The following is an 18,191-nucleotide window of genomic DNA, read 5'->3' as shown; positions in this document are numbered from 1 at the left end:
ACCACCTCAGTCAGGGTTTAGAACAGAGCACTATTACAACAACCACCTCAGTCAGGGTTTAGAACAGAGCACTATTATAACAACCACCTCAGTCAGGGTTTAGGACAGAGCACTATTACAACAACCACCTCAGTCAGGGTTTAGGACAGAGCACTATTATAACAACCACCTCAGTCAGGGTTTAGGACAGAGCACTATTACAACAACCACCTCAGTCAGGGTTTAGGACAGAGCACTATTATAACAACCACCTCAGTCAGGGTTTAGAACAGAGCACTATTATAACAACCACCTCAGTCAGGGTTTAGGACAGAGCACTATTACAACAACCACCTCAGTCAGGGTTTAGGACAGAGCACTATTACAACAACCACCTCAGTCAGGGTTTAGAACAGAGCACTATTACAACAACCACCTCAGTCAGGGTTTAGGACAGAGCACTATTATAACAACCACCTCAGTCAGGGTTTAGAACAGAGCACTATTACAACAACCACCTCAGTCAGGGTTTAGAACAGAGCACTATTACAACAACCACCTCAGTCAGGGTTTAGGACAGAGCACTATTACAACAACCACCTCAGTCAGGGTTTAGAACAGAGCACTATTACAACAACCACCTCAGTCAGGGTTTAGAACAGAGCACTATTACAACAACCACCTCAGTCAGGGTTTAGGACAGAGCACTATTACAACAACCACCTCAGTCAGGGTTTAGGACAGAGCACTATTACAACAACCACCTCAGTCAGGGTTTAGGACAGAGCACTATTACAACAACCACCTCAGTCAGGGTTTAGGACAGAGCACTATTACAACAACCACCTCAGTCAGGGTTTAGAACAGAGCACTATTACAACAACCACCTCAGTCAGGGTTTATGACAGAGCACTATTACAACAACCACCTCAGTCAGGGTTTAGGACAGAGCACTATTACAACATCCACCTCAGTCAGGGTTTAGGACAGAGCACTATTATAACAACCACCTCAGTCAGGGTTTAGAACAGAGCACTATTACAACAACCACCTCAGTCAGGGTTTAGGACAGAGCACTATTATAACAACCACCTCAGTCAGGGTTTAGAACAGAGCACTATTACAACAACCACCTCAGTCAGGGTTTAGGACAGAGCACTATTATAACAACCACCTCAGTCAGGGTTTAGAACAGAGCACTATTACAACAACCACCTCAGTCAGGGTTTAGGACAGAGCACTATTATAACAACCACCTCAGTCAGGGTTTAGGACAGAGCACTATTACAACAACCACCTCAGTCAGTGTTTAGAACAGAGCACTATTACAACAACCACCTCAGTCAGGGTTTAGAACAGAGCACTATTACAACAACCACCTCAGTCAGGGTTTAGGACAGAGCACTATTACAACAACCACCTCAGTCAGGGTTTAGGACAGAGCACTATTACAACATCCACCTCAGTCAGGGTTTAGGACAGAGCACTATTACAACAACCACCTCAGTCAGGGTTTAGAACAGAGCACTATTACAACAACCACCTCAGTCAGGGTTTAGGACAGAGCACTATTACAACAACCACCTCAGTCAGGGTTTAGGACAGAGCACTATTACAACAACCACCTCAGTCAGGGTTTAGAACAGAGCACTATTACAACAACCACCTCAGTCAGGGTTTAGAACAGAGCACTATTATAACAACCACCTCAGTCAGGGTTTAGGACAGAGCACTATTACAACAACCACCTCAGTCAGTGTTTAGGACAGAGCACTATTACAACAACCACCTCAGTCAGTGTTTAGAACAGAGCACTATTACAACAACCACCTCAGTCAGGGTTTAGAACAGAGCACTATTACAACAACCACCTCAGTCAGGGTTTAGAACAGAGCACTATTACAACAACCACCTCAGTCAGGGTTTAGGACAGAGCACTATTACAACAACCACCTCAGTCAGGGTTTAGGACAGAGCACTATTACAACAACCACCTCAGTCAGGGTTTAGGACAGAGCACTATTACAACAACCACCTCAGTTGTTAATTATCTTTATTTAACTAGGCGAGTCAGTTAAGAACAAATTCTTATTTACAATGACAGCCTAGGAACAGTGGGTCAACTGCCTTGTTCAGAACAAAAGATTTGTACGTTGTCAGCACAGGGATTTGATCTTGCAACATTTCGGTTTCTAGTCCAACGCTCTAACCACTAGGCTACCTGCCACCCCAGCTTCATGAGGTAGCTGCATGAGGTAACTTCAACCAGCTTCATGAGGCGGTCACTTGGAATGCATTTAAATTAACAGCTGTGCCTTGTTAAAAGTTCCTTTGTGGAATTTCTTTCCTTCTAAATGCGTTTGAGCCAATCAGTTGTTTCGTAACAAGGTAGGGGTGGTATACAGAACACAGCCCTATTTGGTGAAAGACCCAGTTCATATTATGGCAAGAACAGCTCAAATAAGCAAACAGTCCACCATTACTTTAAAACATGAAGGTCCGTTAATACGGAACATTTAATTAACTTTGAAAGTTTCTTCAAGTGCAGTCGCAAAAAACCATCAAGCGCTATGATGAAACTGGCTCTCATGAGGACCGTCACAGGAAAGGAAGACCCAGAGTTACCTCTGATGCAGAGGATAAGTTCATTAGAGTTACCAGCCTCAGAAATTGCAGCCCAAACTAATGCTTTACAGAGTTCAAGTAACAGACACATCTCAACATTCATTAACTGTTCAGAGGTGACTGCATGAATCAGGCCTTCGTGGTCAAATTGCTGCAAAGAAGCCACTACTAAAGGACACCAATAAGAAGAAGACACTTGCTTGGTCCAAGAAACACAAGCAATGCACATTAGACCTGGTAGAAATCTGCCCTTTGGTCTGATGCGTTTAAATTTGAGACGCAGAGTTGGTGAACGGATGATCTCCACATGTGTGGTTCCCACCATGAAGCATGGAGGAGGAGGTGTGATGGTGTGGGGGTACTTTGCTGGTGACACTATCTGTGATTTATTTAGAATTCAAGGCACACTTAACCAGCATGGCTACCACAACATTCTGCAGCGATATGTCATCCCATCTGGTTTGTGCTTAGTGGGACTATCATTTGTTTTTCAACAGGACAATGTGTAAGGGCTGTGTAAGTGCTATTTGACCAAGGCGAGTGATGGAGTGCTGCATCAGATGACCTGGCCTCCACAATCACCCGACCTCAACCCAATAGAGATGGTTTGGGATGAATTGGACTGCAGAATGAAGGAAGAGCAGCCAAAAAGTGTTCAGCATATGTTGGAACTCCTTCAAGACTATTGGAAAAACATTCCTGTCCTATTCGGTGTCCTGTGTGAATCTAAGTGTGCGTTCTCTAATTCTCTCCTTCTCTCTTTCTCTCTCTCGGAGGACCTGAGCCCTAGGACCATGCCCCAGGACTACCTGACATGATGACTCCTTGCTGTCCCCAGTCCACCTGGCTGTGCTGCTGCTCCAGTTTCAACTGTTCTGCCTTATTATTATTCGACCATGCTGGTCATTTATGAACATTTGAACATCTTGACCATGTTTTGTTATAATCTCCACCCGGCACAGCCAGAAGAGGACTGGCCACCCCACATAGCCTGGTTCCTCTCTAGGTTTCTTCCTAGGTTTTGGCCTTTCTAGGGAGTTTTTCCTAGCCACCGTGCTTCTACACCTGCATTGCTTGCTGTTTGGGGTTTTAGGCTGGGTTTCTGTACAGCACTTTGAGATATCAGATGATGTACGAAGGGCTATATAAATAAATTTGATTTGATGATTCCAGGTGAAGCAGGTTGAGAGAATGCAAAGAGTGTGAAAAGCTGTCATCAAGGCTGCAAATTTGAAGAATCTAAAATATGAAATATATTTTGATTTGTTTAACACTTTTTTGGTTACTACATGATCCAAATGTGTTATTTCATAGTTTTGATGTCTTCATTATTATTATACAATGTAGAAAATAGTAAAAATAAGAAAAACCCTTGAATGAGTAGGTGTGTCCAAACTTTTGATTGGTACTCTATATATGTACAGTGCCTTCAGAAAGTATTCAGACCCCTTGATTTTTCCTTATCAATCTACACACAATACCCCATAATGACAAAGCAAAAACAGTTTTTTTTTAAGTTTTTGCTAATTCATAAAAAAAAAAGAAAATATCACATTTACTCAGTAGTTTGTTGAAGCACCTTTGGCAGCGATTACAGCATTGAGTCTTCTTGGGTATGACGCTACAAGCTTGGCACACCTGTATTTGTGCAGTTTCTCCGTTTCTTCTTTGCAGATCCTCTCAAGCTCTGTCAGCTTGGATGGAGAGCGTCATTGCACAGCTATTTTCAGGTCTCTCCCGAGATGTTTGATCAGGTTCAAGTCCGGGCTCTGGCTGGGCCACTCAAAGACATGCAGAGACTTGTCCCGAAGCCACTCCTGCATTATCTTAGCTGTGTGCTTAGGGTTGTTGTCTTGTTGGAACATGAACCTTTGCCCCAGTCTGAGGTCCTGAGAGCTCTGCAGCAGGTTTTCATGAAGGATCTCCCTGTACTTTGCTCCGTTCATCTTTGCCTCGATCTTGACGAGTCTCCCAGTCCCTGCCACTGAAAAAAATCCCAGCAGCAGCATGATGCTGCCACCACTATGTTTCAGCGTAGGGATGGTGCCAGGTTTCCTCCAGACGTGACGCTTGGTATTCAGGCCAAAGAGTTCAATCTTGGTTTCATCAGACCAAAGAATCTTGTTTCTCATGGCCTGAGAGTCTTTAGGTGCCTTTTGAAAACTCCAAGTGGGCTGTCATGTGCCTTTTACTGAGGAGTGACTTCTGTCTGGCCACTCTACCATAAAGGCATGATTGGTGGAGTGCTGCAGAGATGGTTGTCCTTCTGGAAGGTTCTCCCATCTCCACAGAGGGACTCTGTCAGAGTGACCATCGGCTTGTTTGTCACCTCTCTTACCAAGGCACTTCTTCCCGTGATTGCTCAGTTAGTCCGAACGGCCAAGTCTAGGAAGAGTCATGGTGATTCCAAATGTCTTCCATTTAAGAATGACGGAGGCCACGGTATTCTTGGGGACCTTCAATGCTGCAGAAATGTTTTTGTACCTTTCCCCAGATCTGTGCCTCGACACAATCCTGTCTCGGAGCTCTACGGACAATTCCTTTGACCAAGTACTCTCTAACATCCTGTTTACTTTCTTATTTCAGTAAATAAGAAAATCTCCTTTCTTTTTTTCATTCAAGCAGAAAAACAGAGAAAGTCATCGGGAGAATGTTTTGTAATACAATACAATGCACCAGTTTGGCTTCTCACTGCAGCAACAACAAATAAAAAGGGATCCAATTTGCTTCACGCTTTGTTTGCCTCAGACTCCCACATGAGTTGTGTTTGTTCCCATTTGTTTCCAGTCAATGGAGCAAACAAACCCTAAACAAACTAAGCTCTTTCTCTAGCTTGTCAATTACCATCTCTCTGTATCATCCTCTGTTACAGAAACAAAGCTTTCAAAGTCATTCATTTGGATCATTTATGTAATGACATGGGATGACATAATGGGAGCAGGAAACAAGTGATCTCTTTCAATTGTTCAACATTCAGTTTTCAATAGCAAATATCAGCAAGCACAGTCAGCTATATGGCACTCCAAATCTCTGAGATTACGATCTTTCTGATGCCTGTTTAATAATTATATTGAATGATGAATTGGCAGAGTCTGACATTGTATCTCAAAGTCTCAACCTTTACACTGCTGATTCAATATGTAACTATATGACTTTGTCATGAGGGTTGATGGGGGGGGGGGGGGGGGGGGGTGGGGGGGGGGGGGGGATGAGGAAAATCAGCTCTCAAGACATTATCCAGAGCAAGGTCTTCAGTAAATGTCACAGAGCCATTCGCCCATTGATATGACTTACAAGGGGTTGCCCTCCTGCCCTTTTTAAATGTGGCGTCATGTTATTTCAAGTGGGCAGCTAGCATGTGACAGGTTAAGAAGACAGGCGTGTAACAGTTCTGTATGCCAGCCTGGTCTCATAAACTAGACGTAACATAGTACATGTAAATGCGGGACACTCAAATTAGTATGATATGTTACGTTTGGTATGGTTACATAAAACAGAAGGTTACTTAATTAAGGTAAAAACAAAGATAGGGTGGTTGGTTGGGGTGGATGGGTATATGTAAAACAACAACTTCAGCAACTACTTACTACTTTTTAGCTACTACTTAGCATGTCAGCTAAACCTTCCCCTAACCTTAACCCTTTAACCTAACCCCTAACCCTAGTCTCATAGTTGTGGAAAGTAGGGGTGCTGAAGCACCCCTTGAAAAACCAGAATAAATACAAAACATGAATATATATATATTTTTTTTAAACTTTTTTTTTTATTACAAAAGTAGTGCACTGGGCCTTTACTAGTAGAGGACAGATATAGATGTCTGTAGGGCAGGCAACATATTTTATTTTGGCATCTCTGCTTTCGCAAAAAAAAAGAGTTTTATAATTAAGAACAGTATCTTGCAGGATTCAATAGTTAGAATTGTAATAGTTGTTGTCCTGTTGCTTTCTCTGTGATGTCATTCTAATGGAATCCAGAAAGAATAAAACTCTGTCCTCAAACATTTACATCAAAAGTTCTAAAAGACACAAAACATCAACATAAAATAAAATACTTTTCTTGATCGAATAAACATGGAAAACAACCACTTTTTGTGCAGTATTGATTTACGATCCTTACAAACCACAATGTAAATGTGCATTACTATGTAGTACATAGGCTGGTCATCGAGGTTTGTACCTGTAGACTTTACATCACCATGAAGAAGAACAATGCACAATACAGTAATTGAGTACATTGAGACAGCAAGTGATTGGTGATGATGTGGCTCAGTTGGTAGAGCGTGGCGCTTGCGATTCTAGGGTTGTTGGGTCGATTCCCACGGGGAACCGTATGGAAATGTTTGTCCTCACTACTGTAAGTTTCACTGGATAAAAGTACCTACTAAAAGGAATAAATAAACCAACTCAATATTTATTTTGCCTTTATTTAACTAGGCAAAACAGTTAAGAACAATTTCTTATTTTCAATGACGGCCTAGGAACAGAAACAATGACGGCCTAGGAACAGAAACAATGACGGCCTAGGAACAGAAACAATGACGGCCTAGGAACAGAAACAATGACGGCCTAGGAACAGAAACAATGACGGCCTTCCCACATAGAAATAAGTTGCACTAGCAACTGGAAAACATATCAAGCAAGTATTTTATATTCCACAAGCATTATCAGATTAACTGTTTTGTATTACTAGCCCTGTATTAGCAGACCTTTACTAGCCCTGTATTAGCAGACCTTTACTAGCCCTGTATTAGCAGACCTTTACTAGCCCTGTATTAGCAGACCTTTACTAGCCCTGTATTAGCAGACCTTTACTAGCCCTGTATTAGCAGACCTGTACTAGCCCTGTATTAGCAGACCTTTACTAGCCCTGTATTAGCAGACCTTTACTAGCCCTGTATTAGCAGACCTGTACTAGCCCTGTATTAGCAGACCTTTACTAGCCCTGTATTAGCAGACCTTTACTAGCCCTGTATTAGCAGACCTTTACTAGCCCTGTATTAGCAGACCTTTACTAGCCCTGTATTAGCAGACCTTTACTAGCCCTGTATTAGCAGACCTGTACTAGCCCTGTATTAGCAGACCTTTACTAGCCCTGTATTAGCAGACCTTTACTAGCCCTGTATTAGCAGACCTTTACTAGCCCTGTATTAACAGACCTTTACTAGCCCTGTATTAGCAGACCTTTACTAGCCCTGTATTAGCAGACCTTTACTAGCCCTGTATTAGCAGACCTTTACTAGCCCTGTATTAGCAGACCTGTACTAGCCCTGTATTAGCAGACCTTTACTAGCCCTGTATTAGCAGACCTTTACTAGCCCTGTATTAGCAGACCTTTACTAGCCCTGTATTAGCAGACCTTTACTAGCCCTGTATTAGCAGACCTGTACTAGCCCTGTATTAGCAGACCAGTACTAGCCCTGTATTAGCAGACCTTTACTAGCCCTGTATTAGCAGACCAGTACTAGCCCTGTATTAGCAGACCTTTACTAGCCCTGTATTAGCAGACCAATATAGACATATGTAACACTGGGCCTTTACTAGCCCTGTATTAGTGGACCAATATAGATGTTTTCAGCGCACAATTTCTTCTTCTTCTGTGCATCCAGCCCCCCCCCAAAAAAATCGCAGCACCACCACCCTCAAAGCACCTCCCACGGCTATGGCTTACCTTAACCCTAACCCCTAACTCTAATGGTTGCCACCTGGCTAACATTAGCCTTAACCACACAGCTAACATTAGCCTAAGCCAACCAGCTAACATTAGCCTTAGTCACCCAGCTAACATTAGCCTTAGCCACCCAGCTAACGTTAGCCGTAGCCACCCAGCTAACGTTAGCCGTAGCCACCCAGCTAACATTAGCTGTAGCCACCTAACTAACGTTAGCCACAACACATTTTTATTCGTAACATATACATTTAGCAAATTCATAACATACTGTATCATAGAAATTGTAATTCGTAACATATCATACCAAATGGATGATGGACCTCTACAGATAAATACATACCATACGAAACATAACATATCATACTAATTGGAGCGTCTCGGATTGACATTTACTATGTTACGTCTACCCGAGTCCAGGTTGCAGCTGCTTCTCTACATCGAGGAAGGTTAGGGGACTTTTGACCACCTGTTGGTTAATAACGCAAGGTGCCATTCTTTTTGTTCTGGAATGGGAACTGGGTGATCGGAGCGGAGGCAGTGAAATGTTAGCTAACTGTTTATATCAAGCAGTGTGAACACTAGGTACTGCTTTGGAGCGCGAGTCTTGTTTTGTGCATGCGTGTGCATATGTGTGACTGTGTGTGTGTGTGTCTGTGTGTGTGTGTCTGTGTGTCAAACCGTCTGTCTGTCTGTGTGTGTCTTGCCATCAGTCAGTCTGTCAACAGCTTCCAAGGCCTCTAATGTTGCAGTATGGAAAGTAAACAGTAAAGAGGACATCGCAGAGGACAGTATGTGAGAGAGAAAGGAGGGGGTGGATTTAAACTGACATGTTCCCTGGAAGAGCAGGAAGGAAGGGGTGGATTTAAACTGACATGTTCCCTGGAAGAGCAGGAAGGAAGGGGTGGATTTAAACTGACATGTTCCCTGGAAGAGCAGGAAGGAAGGGGTGGATTTAAACTGACATGTTCCCTGGAAGAGCAGGAAGGAGGGGGTGGATTTAAACTGACATGTCTCCTGGAAGAGCAGGAAGGAAGGGGTGGATTTAAACTGACATGTCTCCTGGAAGAGCAGGAAGGAAGGGGTGGATTTACACTGACATGTTCCCAGGAAGAGCAGGAAGGAGGGGGTTGGATTTAAACTGACATGTCTCCTGGAAGAGCAGGAAGGAGGGGGTGGATTTAAACTGACATGTCTCCTGGAAGAGCAGGAAGGAGGGGGTAGATTTAAACTGACATGTCTCCTGGAAGAGCAGGAAGGAAGGGGTGGATTTACACTGACATGTTCCCTGGAAGAGCAGGAAGGAGGGGGTGGATTTAAACTGACATGTTCCCTGGAAGAACAGGAAGGAGGGGGATCTGTAGAAATAATACAAGGGGAATAACACTGTTCTCTTCTGATGCGATATATAACTATAAGGACAATTTTTTATACATTTTTATTTCACCTTTATTTAACCAGGTAGGCCAGTTGAGAACAAGTTCTCATTTACAACTGCGACCTGGCCAAGATAAAGCAAAGCAGTGCGACACAAACAACAACACAGAGTTACACATGGAATAAACAAACATACAGTCAATAACACAAAATCAGTGTGTGCAAATGGCGTGAGGAGGTAAGGCAATACATATGCCATAGTACCGAAGAATTACAATAACTACCACACCTTCTGCATATGCATACCCCGACTACACATAGTTCAGCAGGTCACAAAGCTAAACTGTATTAGACGAGACAGAATATATATACATTAGGTCATGTAAAGAAGATAGGATCATACAGAAGAAATTATTACAGGTATATGTGTGTGAGTTCAGACAAGATAAGTTAATACTGACAAGGGAAGATACAACCTCCTGTGTGTGTTGAGACAAGACACGTTTTAGCGGAGCTCTTGAAATTGTGCCATATCTGGGTTATTATAAATCTCTTAGTTCTCAGTACAGAATAGGTTCCAGTTAGCAGGGGTGCCCTTGCCTTAGCCAATGAAGCATCGCCATTGGCTCTTAGGGAGAAATGTTTTGGAGAAACGTACAGGGAGAGAAAAGGGACTGTCTAGCAACGATTCATTTCCTCCGATGATGAAATGTTGCAGATGACGTGACTTTGGCAAAAGTGTTCTTTCAATAAAGCAACTGTAATATAAAGGTATTAAATCCTGTCATGTCAAAAATTGGTCATGGCCGTACATCTGTAATGGATAAATGTGTGAGGAGAGAATAAGGGTTTGCTCATATTTCTATTCTTGCTGAGGTCTAATGTGTTCTCCTACACAGAATATCAACTATCACTATTTCTCTCTCTTCTCTTTCCTCTCTTTTTCATTCTTTCTCTCTCATCTCTCTCTCCCTCGTTCCTCTCTCTCTTCCTCTCTCTTCTGTTCATAATGATCACGATGCATGATTATAATGTCTGTCTGCCTTGGAAGATGAGCCAGATGGTCTGCCTTTTACCCTGTGTATCACTCTCCCACTGGGGGATTGGGTAAGCTGAGACAGACATTACCCCTCGGTTGTGTTAGGGGACACCTGTGGATTATAAAAAGGTCCTAGCTATGCCAGGCATGCCACACCAGGGAGGATGTGGGTAGAAAGAGCAGGCCATATGGAGGGCATGTTCTGAGGAGAGGGGGGAGAGCTCTTGTTCAGGAGGAGGGGAGGGTGGATGTGTGTCTCTGTGTTTTTCACTCTCTATCTGTCCTCTGTCATTACCAGGGGTCATTACTCTCAATCATGGCAGGCCTATACACACGAGGGAGCACAGTCACACGCAGAGAGCTGTATGAGGGAAAATATTGATTTGCACACGACGGTTGATTGCACCATTAGTGTGTGTATCCCGTTTGTGTATTTCATTTTCAAAGTCTCTCCCCTAACTTCAAATTAACATTGCCTACAGTACGTTCCATGAAGGCAGTCCAGGTAGATGTTAGAGGGCCCTTTTACTGAAGAATGTGTTCGTTTCATATGATTTGTGTTTAGCTTCTTCATGTTTTGCGGTTGCTTTTCAATGTATTGTTGTGTATATAGATATGTACAGTGTAATTGATGTGTACATAGATATACAGTTGAAGTCGGAAGTTTACATACACCTTAGACAAATACATTTTAACTCAGTTTTTCACCATTCCTGACATTTAATCCTAGTAAAAATTCCCTGTCTTTAGGTCAGTTAGGATCACCACTTTATTTTAAGAATGTGAAATGTCAGAATAATAGCAGAGAGAATGATTTATTTCAGCTTTTATTTCTTTCATCACATTCCCAGTGGGTCAGAAGTTCAAATACACTCAAATACTATTTGGTAGCATTGCCTTTAAATGGTTTAACTTGGGTCAAATGTTTCTGGTAGCCTTCCACAAGCTTCCCACAATAAGTTGGGTGAATTTTGGCCCAAGTTTGACGTTTGACCCAAGTTAAACAATTTAAAGGCAATGCTACCAAATACTAATTGAGTGTATGTAAACTTATGACCCACTGGGAATGTGATGAAAGAAATAAAAGCTGAAACAAATCATTCTCTCTACTATTATTCTGACATTTCACATTCTTAAAATAAAGTGGTGATCCTAACTGACCTAAGGCAGGGAATTTTTACTAGGATTAAATGTCAGGAATTGAAAAAAACTGAGTTTAAATGTATTTGGCTAAGGTGTATGTAAACTTCCAACGTAAACTGTGTAGTGTAATTGATATGTATAGTGTAATTGATATGTATATAGATATGTATAGTGTAATTGATGTGTATATAGATATGTATAGTGTAATTGATGTGTATATAGACATGTATAGTGTAATTGATGTGTATATAGACATGTATAGTGTAATTGATATGTATATAGATATGTATAGTGTAATTGATGTGTATATAGATATGTAGAGTGTAATTGATATGTATAGTGTAATTGATATGTATATAGATATGTATAGTGTAATTGATATGTATAGTGTAATTGATATGTATATAGATATGTATAGTGTAATTGATGTGTATATAGATATGTATAGTGTAATTGATGTGTATATAGATATGTATAGTGTAATTGATATGTATATAGATATGTATAGTGTAATTGATATGTATATAGATATGTATAGTGTAATTGATGTGTATATAGATATGTATAGTGTAATTGATGTGTATATAGATATGTATAGTGTAATTGATATGTATATAGATATGTATAGTGTAATTGATATGTATATAGATATGTATAGTGTAATTGATATGTATAGTGTAATTGATATGTATAGTGTATTTATGTGTATATAGATATGTACAGTGTAATTGATGTGTATATAGATATGTATAGTGTTATTGATATGTATAGTGTAATTGATGTGTATATAGATATGTACAGTGTAATTGATGTGTATATAGATATGTATAGTGTTATTGATATGTATAGTGTAATTGATGTGTATATAGATATGTACAGTGTAATTGATGTGTATATAGATATGTATAGTGTTATTGATATGTATAGTGTAATTGATGTGTATATAGATATGTATAGTGTTATTGATATGTATAGTGTAATTGATGTGTATATAGATATGTACAGTGTAATTGATGTGTATATAGATATGTATAGTGTAATTGATATGTATAGTGTTATTGATATGTATAGTGTAATTGATGTGTATATAGATATGTACAGTGTAATTGATGTGTATATAGATATGTATAGTGTTATTGATATGTATAGTGTAATTGATGTGTATATAGATATGTATAGTGTTATTGATATGTATAGTGTAATTGATGTGTATATAGATATGTACAGTGTAATTGATGTGTATATAGATATGTATAGTGTAATTGATATGTATAGTGTAATTGATGTGTATATAGATATGTACAGTGTAATTGATGTGTATATAGATATGTATAGTGTTATTGATATGTATAGTGTAATTGATGTGTATATAGATATGTATAGTGTTATTGATATGTATAGTGTAATTGATGTGTATATAGATATGTACAGTGTAATTGATGTGTATATAGATATGTATAGTGTTATTGATATGTATAGTGTAATTGATGTGTATATAGATATGTATAGTGTTATTGATATGTATAGTGTAATTGATGTGTATATAGATATGTACAGTGTAATTGATGTGTATATAGATATGTATAGTGTTATTGATATGTATAGTGTAATTGATGTGTATATAGATATGTACAGTGTAATTGATGTGTATATAGATATGTATAGTGTAATTGATATGTATAGTGTAATTGATATGTATAGTGTATTTATGTGTATATAGATATGTACAGTGTAATTGATGTGTATATAGATATGTATAGTGTTATTGATATGTATAGTGTAATTGATGTGTATATAGATATGTATAGTGTAATTGATGTGTATATAGATATGTATAGTGTAATTGATGTGTATAGTGTAATTGATGTGTATATAGATATGGTGTAATTGTTGTTTATTGATGTGTTCTGTTCTGCTCTTGGTATCAGCATGGCTCCCTGCTTAAATAAAAGGTTCAATAAAAATTACACTGTAGATCATGAAACTGGTGTTCAATTTAAAAACCACACTTTGGAGACCCATTAAGAACCCCAAACTGTCCTAAATGTCTATTCAAAGGTGTAGGCTATTATTTACCCTCATTGGGATGTACGGGACACAAACCTCGTCTTCATTCCATTAATGTGACCTCCCACTGTTCCTTTCCGTCTCTCCCTACAGACCTTACGGTGAGCTCACCAACTGCACCTACCTGATCGCCCTGAAGATGGACTGTTTCTGGCCCAACCGGCTGGTGGACGAGTTCTTCATCCGCATCCACAAGCACTACTTCCACGACTGCTCCCTGTCGGGACGGCTGCTGCGTGATCCGCCCAACCGTATCCTTGGGCCATTCATCGTGGTGCCCATCCTTGTCACGTTGCTCATGACTGCCCTAGTGGTGTGGAGGAGCAAGCGCAGTGAAGGCATGGTGTAGCCGGGCCCAACCTCCAGGCCACCAGCCAGGGAGAAGAGGTCTAGAGGAGGCCCCCTTCACCTCCACCTCCACCCATGACAGACTCAGATACACATAACACTGCTGCTACCTACTACAGAACAGACATCATGGACCAGGTGAGGGACTGGGAGGACTGTCTAAGCCTGTCTCAAGGATAACATTATAGAGCATCTCTGGTCCTATCACTCTGTTTGATAGGAGACCGAGCTAGAGGCACAGGATATAGGAAAGTACATGGACTACAAGATGAGAGTTCATATAACTACAGTGATTATACCCTGCAGACGGACTGGTTTAAAAATGGAAGAGTGATTCCATTGCCCTTTATCTACTAAATCCAATCTGGCTGGAGAATCACAAGCTGTTTGCCATGAAGGACAGATGGTGTCTGATTGGTTTGAAGGACTTCCTGGACACATTAGGTAATTTCCTGTGCAGTGAGTTGAGACACTTTGGCACAGCTCCTGGAGTGGACTTCTTACAGTCAGTCACTGATTGGTTGATATAAAGCATCGTCCTATCATCTCTGTGCTTTATGGATGTTGTCTGTGCACTCTGTACTCTCCTCAAACACTGTTTGGTCCCCCCTGTTCCTGTCCTTGCCCGTCAGAACCAACAGATTTCCACACTCACCCTTCAAGTCCTTACTTTGTGTACTGTGCCAAAGTACCTGTCAGTAACCAAAATAATTACAAAAATATTCAAATCAAATGTGTCCATGAATAGAAAGTGAATATGAAAAAGAGAATATTATTTTATGATGTGTGCGAGACTGAGGTACAACATACTGTGCAAATGATGGATTAATAGCCCACTGTTGCTATTTCATAATGACTGTGTTCAATAAACTTGGATTAAAAACAAAGACGTGACATTGCTTTGTAAAGGTGGTTTGGTGGGTATAACTTTTATCTTCGTGGTCACGAGGCTTGTGGATTGTTTTGTAAGTTACTGACACACCGTCGTGTCTGTGGAACATCTGAGTTGATTGGGTCTTTAGTAAGGCTAATGCTGTCATCACCAGATAGGGACATTGCCTTTAAGAGCAGAGCATCCTGCTAATGGCATTTTCTGACGCACTCTTCATCTTATTAGTACTGAGAGGCAAAGCGTCTGCGTGTCTGACTGCCTTACTAATTGCCTTTATATTACTATGGCTGAGACACGGTTTTGCTACAAGATCTGAGCTCCCAATGACTCCAAGTAGATACCTGCTTACTCTTCACAGGGCAACGGAAAACTATATATATTTTTTCTATCTCTGTGTGTGTCTCTTTCTCTCAAAGCACCTTGATTGCTTTAAGAGATATCCTAAACCTTTTGTGGTGCTCTAGTCAGACCCTGTATTAAAACTCTCCCCGTCATTATGAGTCTAGTCTGGCTCCCGTGTAGAACCCAGTGTACGCTGGGAAACGCAGTTAAAGACCTCCCAGAGGATAACTGACTGTTAGTCGTTGGGGAATTCTTTAAGGCATTAAATATAGAGAGCATATTTATCTAATTATAATTTTATGGTGTTTTAATCTAGTCTGGTTACCAGTCTGTTTAGCTATCATTCCACTCCTTGCCACTCTGTGTCATATGTCAAAGAGACTGGCAAATGTCACGGGAAATAAACCAAAATTAAACCATCTTACTGACCTGAGAACGAATGGTTTCCACCATATTCCTGTTTTTGTTTGAGGCTGAAGACAGCAGCACATCTTAAAAAGAAATACAAGTCTGAGACAGGCTATTAAAATCCTAGTTTTCCTTTGCCTACTCTACAACAGCTATATTCAAGCCCAGTAGAGTAAATAGAGAAGAAGAAGCCAGTATGACCTAAGTCTCTCCATACAAATAGAAGGCTCAATCTGCTCCCAGTCCAATGCACAAGCATTGGATGTCCATTCTGTAATACTCTGCACTTCGAAATGCCATGTATTTAAGGGCAGGGCTGGCCAGGGTTAGTTAGGCATAGCTGTATTAAACGTGGCTGTTTCTCATGCAACTGATGAGATAACCTAAAAACATGACAATTACCAGCAAATCAATAAAACAAAGAAAGCTTGAAGAAGGGACTAAACTAATGCCTGTGGGTTGGGATTCGATGTTGGTGGAGTACATTTAATTACATCACAGAGTGTAGGCAGAGTTAAACAGTGTCTATTGTGACAGAGCTGGTACAGAGCTGACAGGGATGTGGGATTTCAATGTGCTTGATTTTCCCTGCCTGTGGCCTGTTCCTGGGTCCCCCATATGAGTTTGCAACTGGGGTAAACCTCCATCTTTCTCCTTTCCCTTCTCCAGAACAGAGCATAGCGGAACAGAATAGAACAGAGAAGAAAAGAACAGAAGACCAGAACAGAGCAGAGCAGAAGAACAGAACAGAGCAGGGAAAAACAGAACAGAGCAGAACTTGAAGAATGGAATAGAGCAGAGTAGAACAGAACAGAACAGAGCAGAATAGAACAGAGCAGAATAGAGCAGAGCAGAGTAGAGAAGAATAGAACAGAATATAACAGAGCAGAATAGAACAGAACAGAGCAGAGCAGAATAGAACAGAATAGAACAGAGCAGAATAGAACAGAACAGAGCAGAGCAGAATAGAACAGAGCAGAATAGAACAGAATAGAACAGAGCAGAATAGAACAGAACAGAGCAGAGCAGAATAGAACAGAGCAGAATAGAACACAACAGAGCAGAATAGAACAGAGCAGAGCAGAATAGAACAGAGCAGAGCAGAATAGAACACAACAGAGCAGAATAGAACACAACAGAGCAGAGCAGAATAGAACAGAGTAGAACAGAACAGAACAGAGCAGAATAGAACAGAGCAGAATAGAGCAGAGCAGAGTAGAGAAGAATAGAACAGAATATAACAGAGCAGAATAGAACAGAACAGAGCAGATCAGAATAGAACAGAATAGAACAGAGCAGAATAGAACAGAACAGAGCAGAGCAGAATAGAACACAACAGAGCAGAATAGAACAGAGCAGAGCAGAACAGAGCAGAATAGAACAGAATAGAACAGAATAGAATAGAACAGAATAGAACAGAGCAGAGTAGAATAGAACAGAGCAGAGCAGAATAGAACAGAAGAGAACAGAGCAGAGCAGAATAGAACAGAGCAGAGCAGAACAGAACAGAGCAGAATAGAACACAACAGAGCAGAATAGAACACAACAGAGCAGAATAGAACAGAGCAGAAGAACAGAACAGAGCAGAGCAGAAGAACAGAACAGAGCAGGGAAAAACAGAACAGAGCAGAACTTGAAGAATGGAATAGAGCAGAGTAGAACAGAACAGAACAGAGCAGAATAGAACAGAGCAGAATAGAACAGAGCAGAACAGAGAAGAATAGAACAGAGCAGAGCAGAACAGAGCAGAATAGAACAGAATAGAATAGAACAGAATAGAACAGAGCAGAGTAGAATAGAACAGAGCAGAGCAGAATAGAACAGAAGAGAACAGAGCAGAGCAGAATAGAACAGAGCAGAACAGAACAGAGCAGAATAGAACAGAACAGAGCAGAACAGAGCAGAGCAGAATAGAACAGAGCAGAAGAGAGCAGAGCAGAACAGAACAGAGTAGAGCAGAACAGAGCAGAGCAGAACAGAGACCATAAGAGAATCCTAATGAAAGTCCTGCTCACTGTGACTGAAAAAGCTGAGATGGCACTTACACATTCATACACACTTTCACTCATGCTCTGATGCATATTGTAGGCACACACACACACACACACACACACACACACACACACACACACACACACACACACACACACACACACACACACACACACACACACACACACACACACACACACACACACAGAAATAAGTAGTCTGCCGTGTTTTGGTCTACTTTCGGTGATATATTTCATTCCCTCACAGGAGCACCTCAGGGAAAGTTTGTTCATGACAGAAATATGCCAGAGCCTC

The 18,191-nt window shown here is 40.8% G+C and overlaps 1 protein-coding gene across 1 annotated transcript in view; it reads left to right on the top strand.

The window, feature by feature from the left end:
* LOC139380899 (receptor activity-modifying protein 1-like) overlaps nt 1–15,132 on the top strand; it is a 90,743-nt gene extending 75,611 nt beyond the window's left edge. The window contains exon 3 of the mRNA XM_071124055.1: nt 13,988–15,132. Coding sequence (XP_070980156.1) covers nt 13,988–14,243 — 256 coding nt within the window. The 3' untranslated portion in view covers nt 14,244–15,132. The remainder of the gene's footprint in view (nt 1–13,987) is intronic.
* Nucleotides 15,133–18,191: the final 3,059 nt, after the last annotated feature.

Source organism: Oncorhynchus clarkii, chromosome 22, assembly GCF_045791955.1.
Source record: "Oncorhynchus clarkii lewisi isolate Uvic-CL-2024 chromosome 22, UVic_Ocla_1.0, whole genome shotgun sequence".
NCBI lineage: Eukaryota > Metazoa > Chordata > Actinopteri > Salmoniformes > Salmonidae > Oncorhynchus > Oncorhynchus clarkii.
This window is presented reverse-complemented; position numbering and strand designations above follow the sequence as displayed.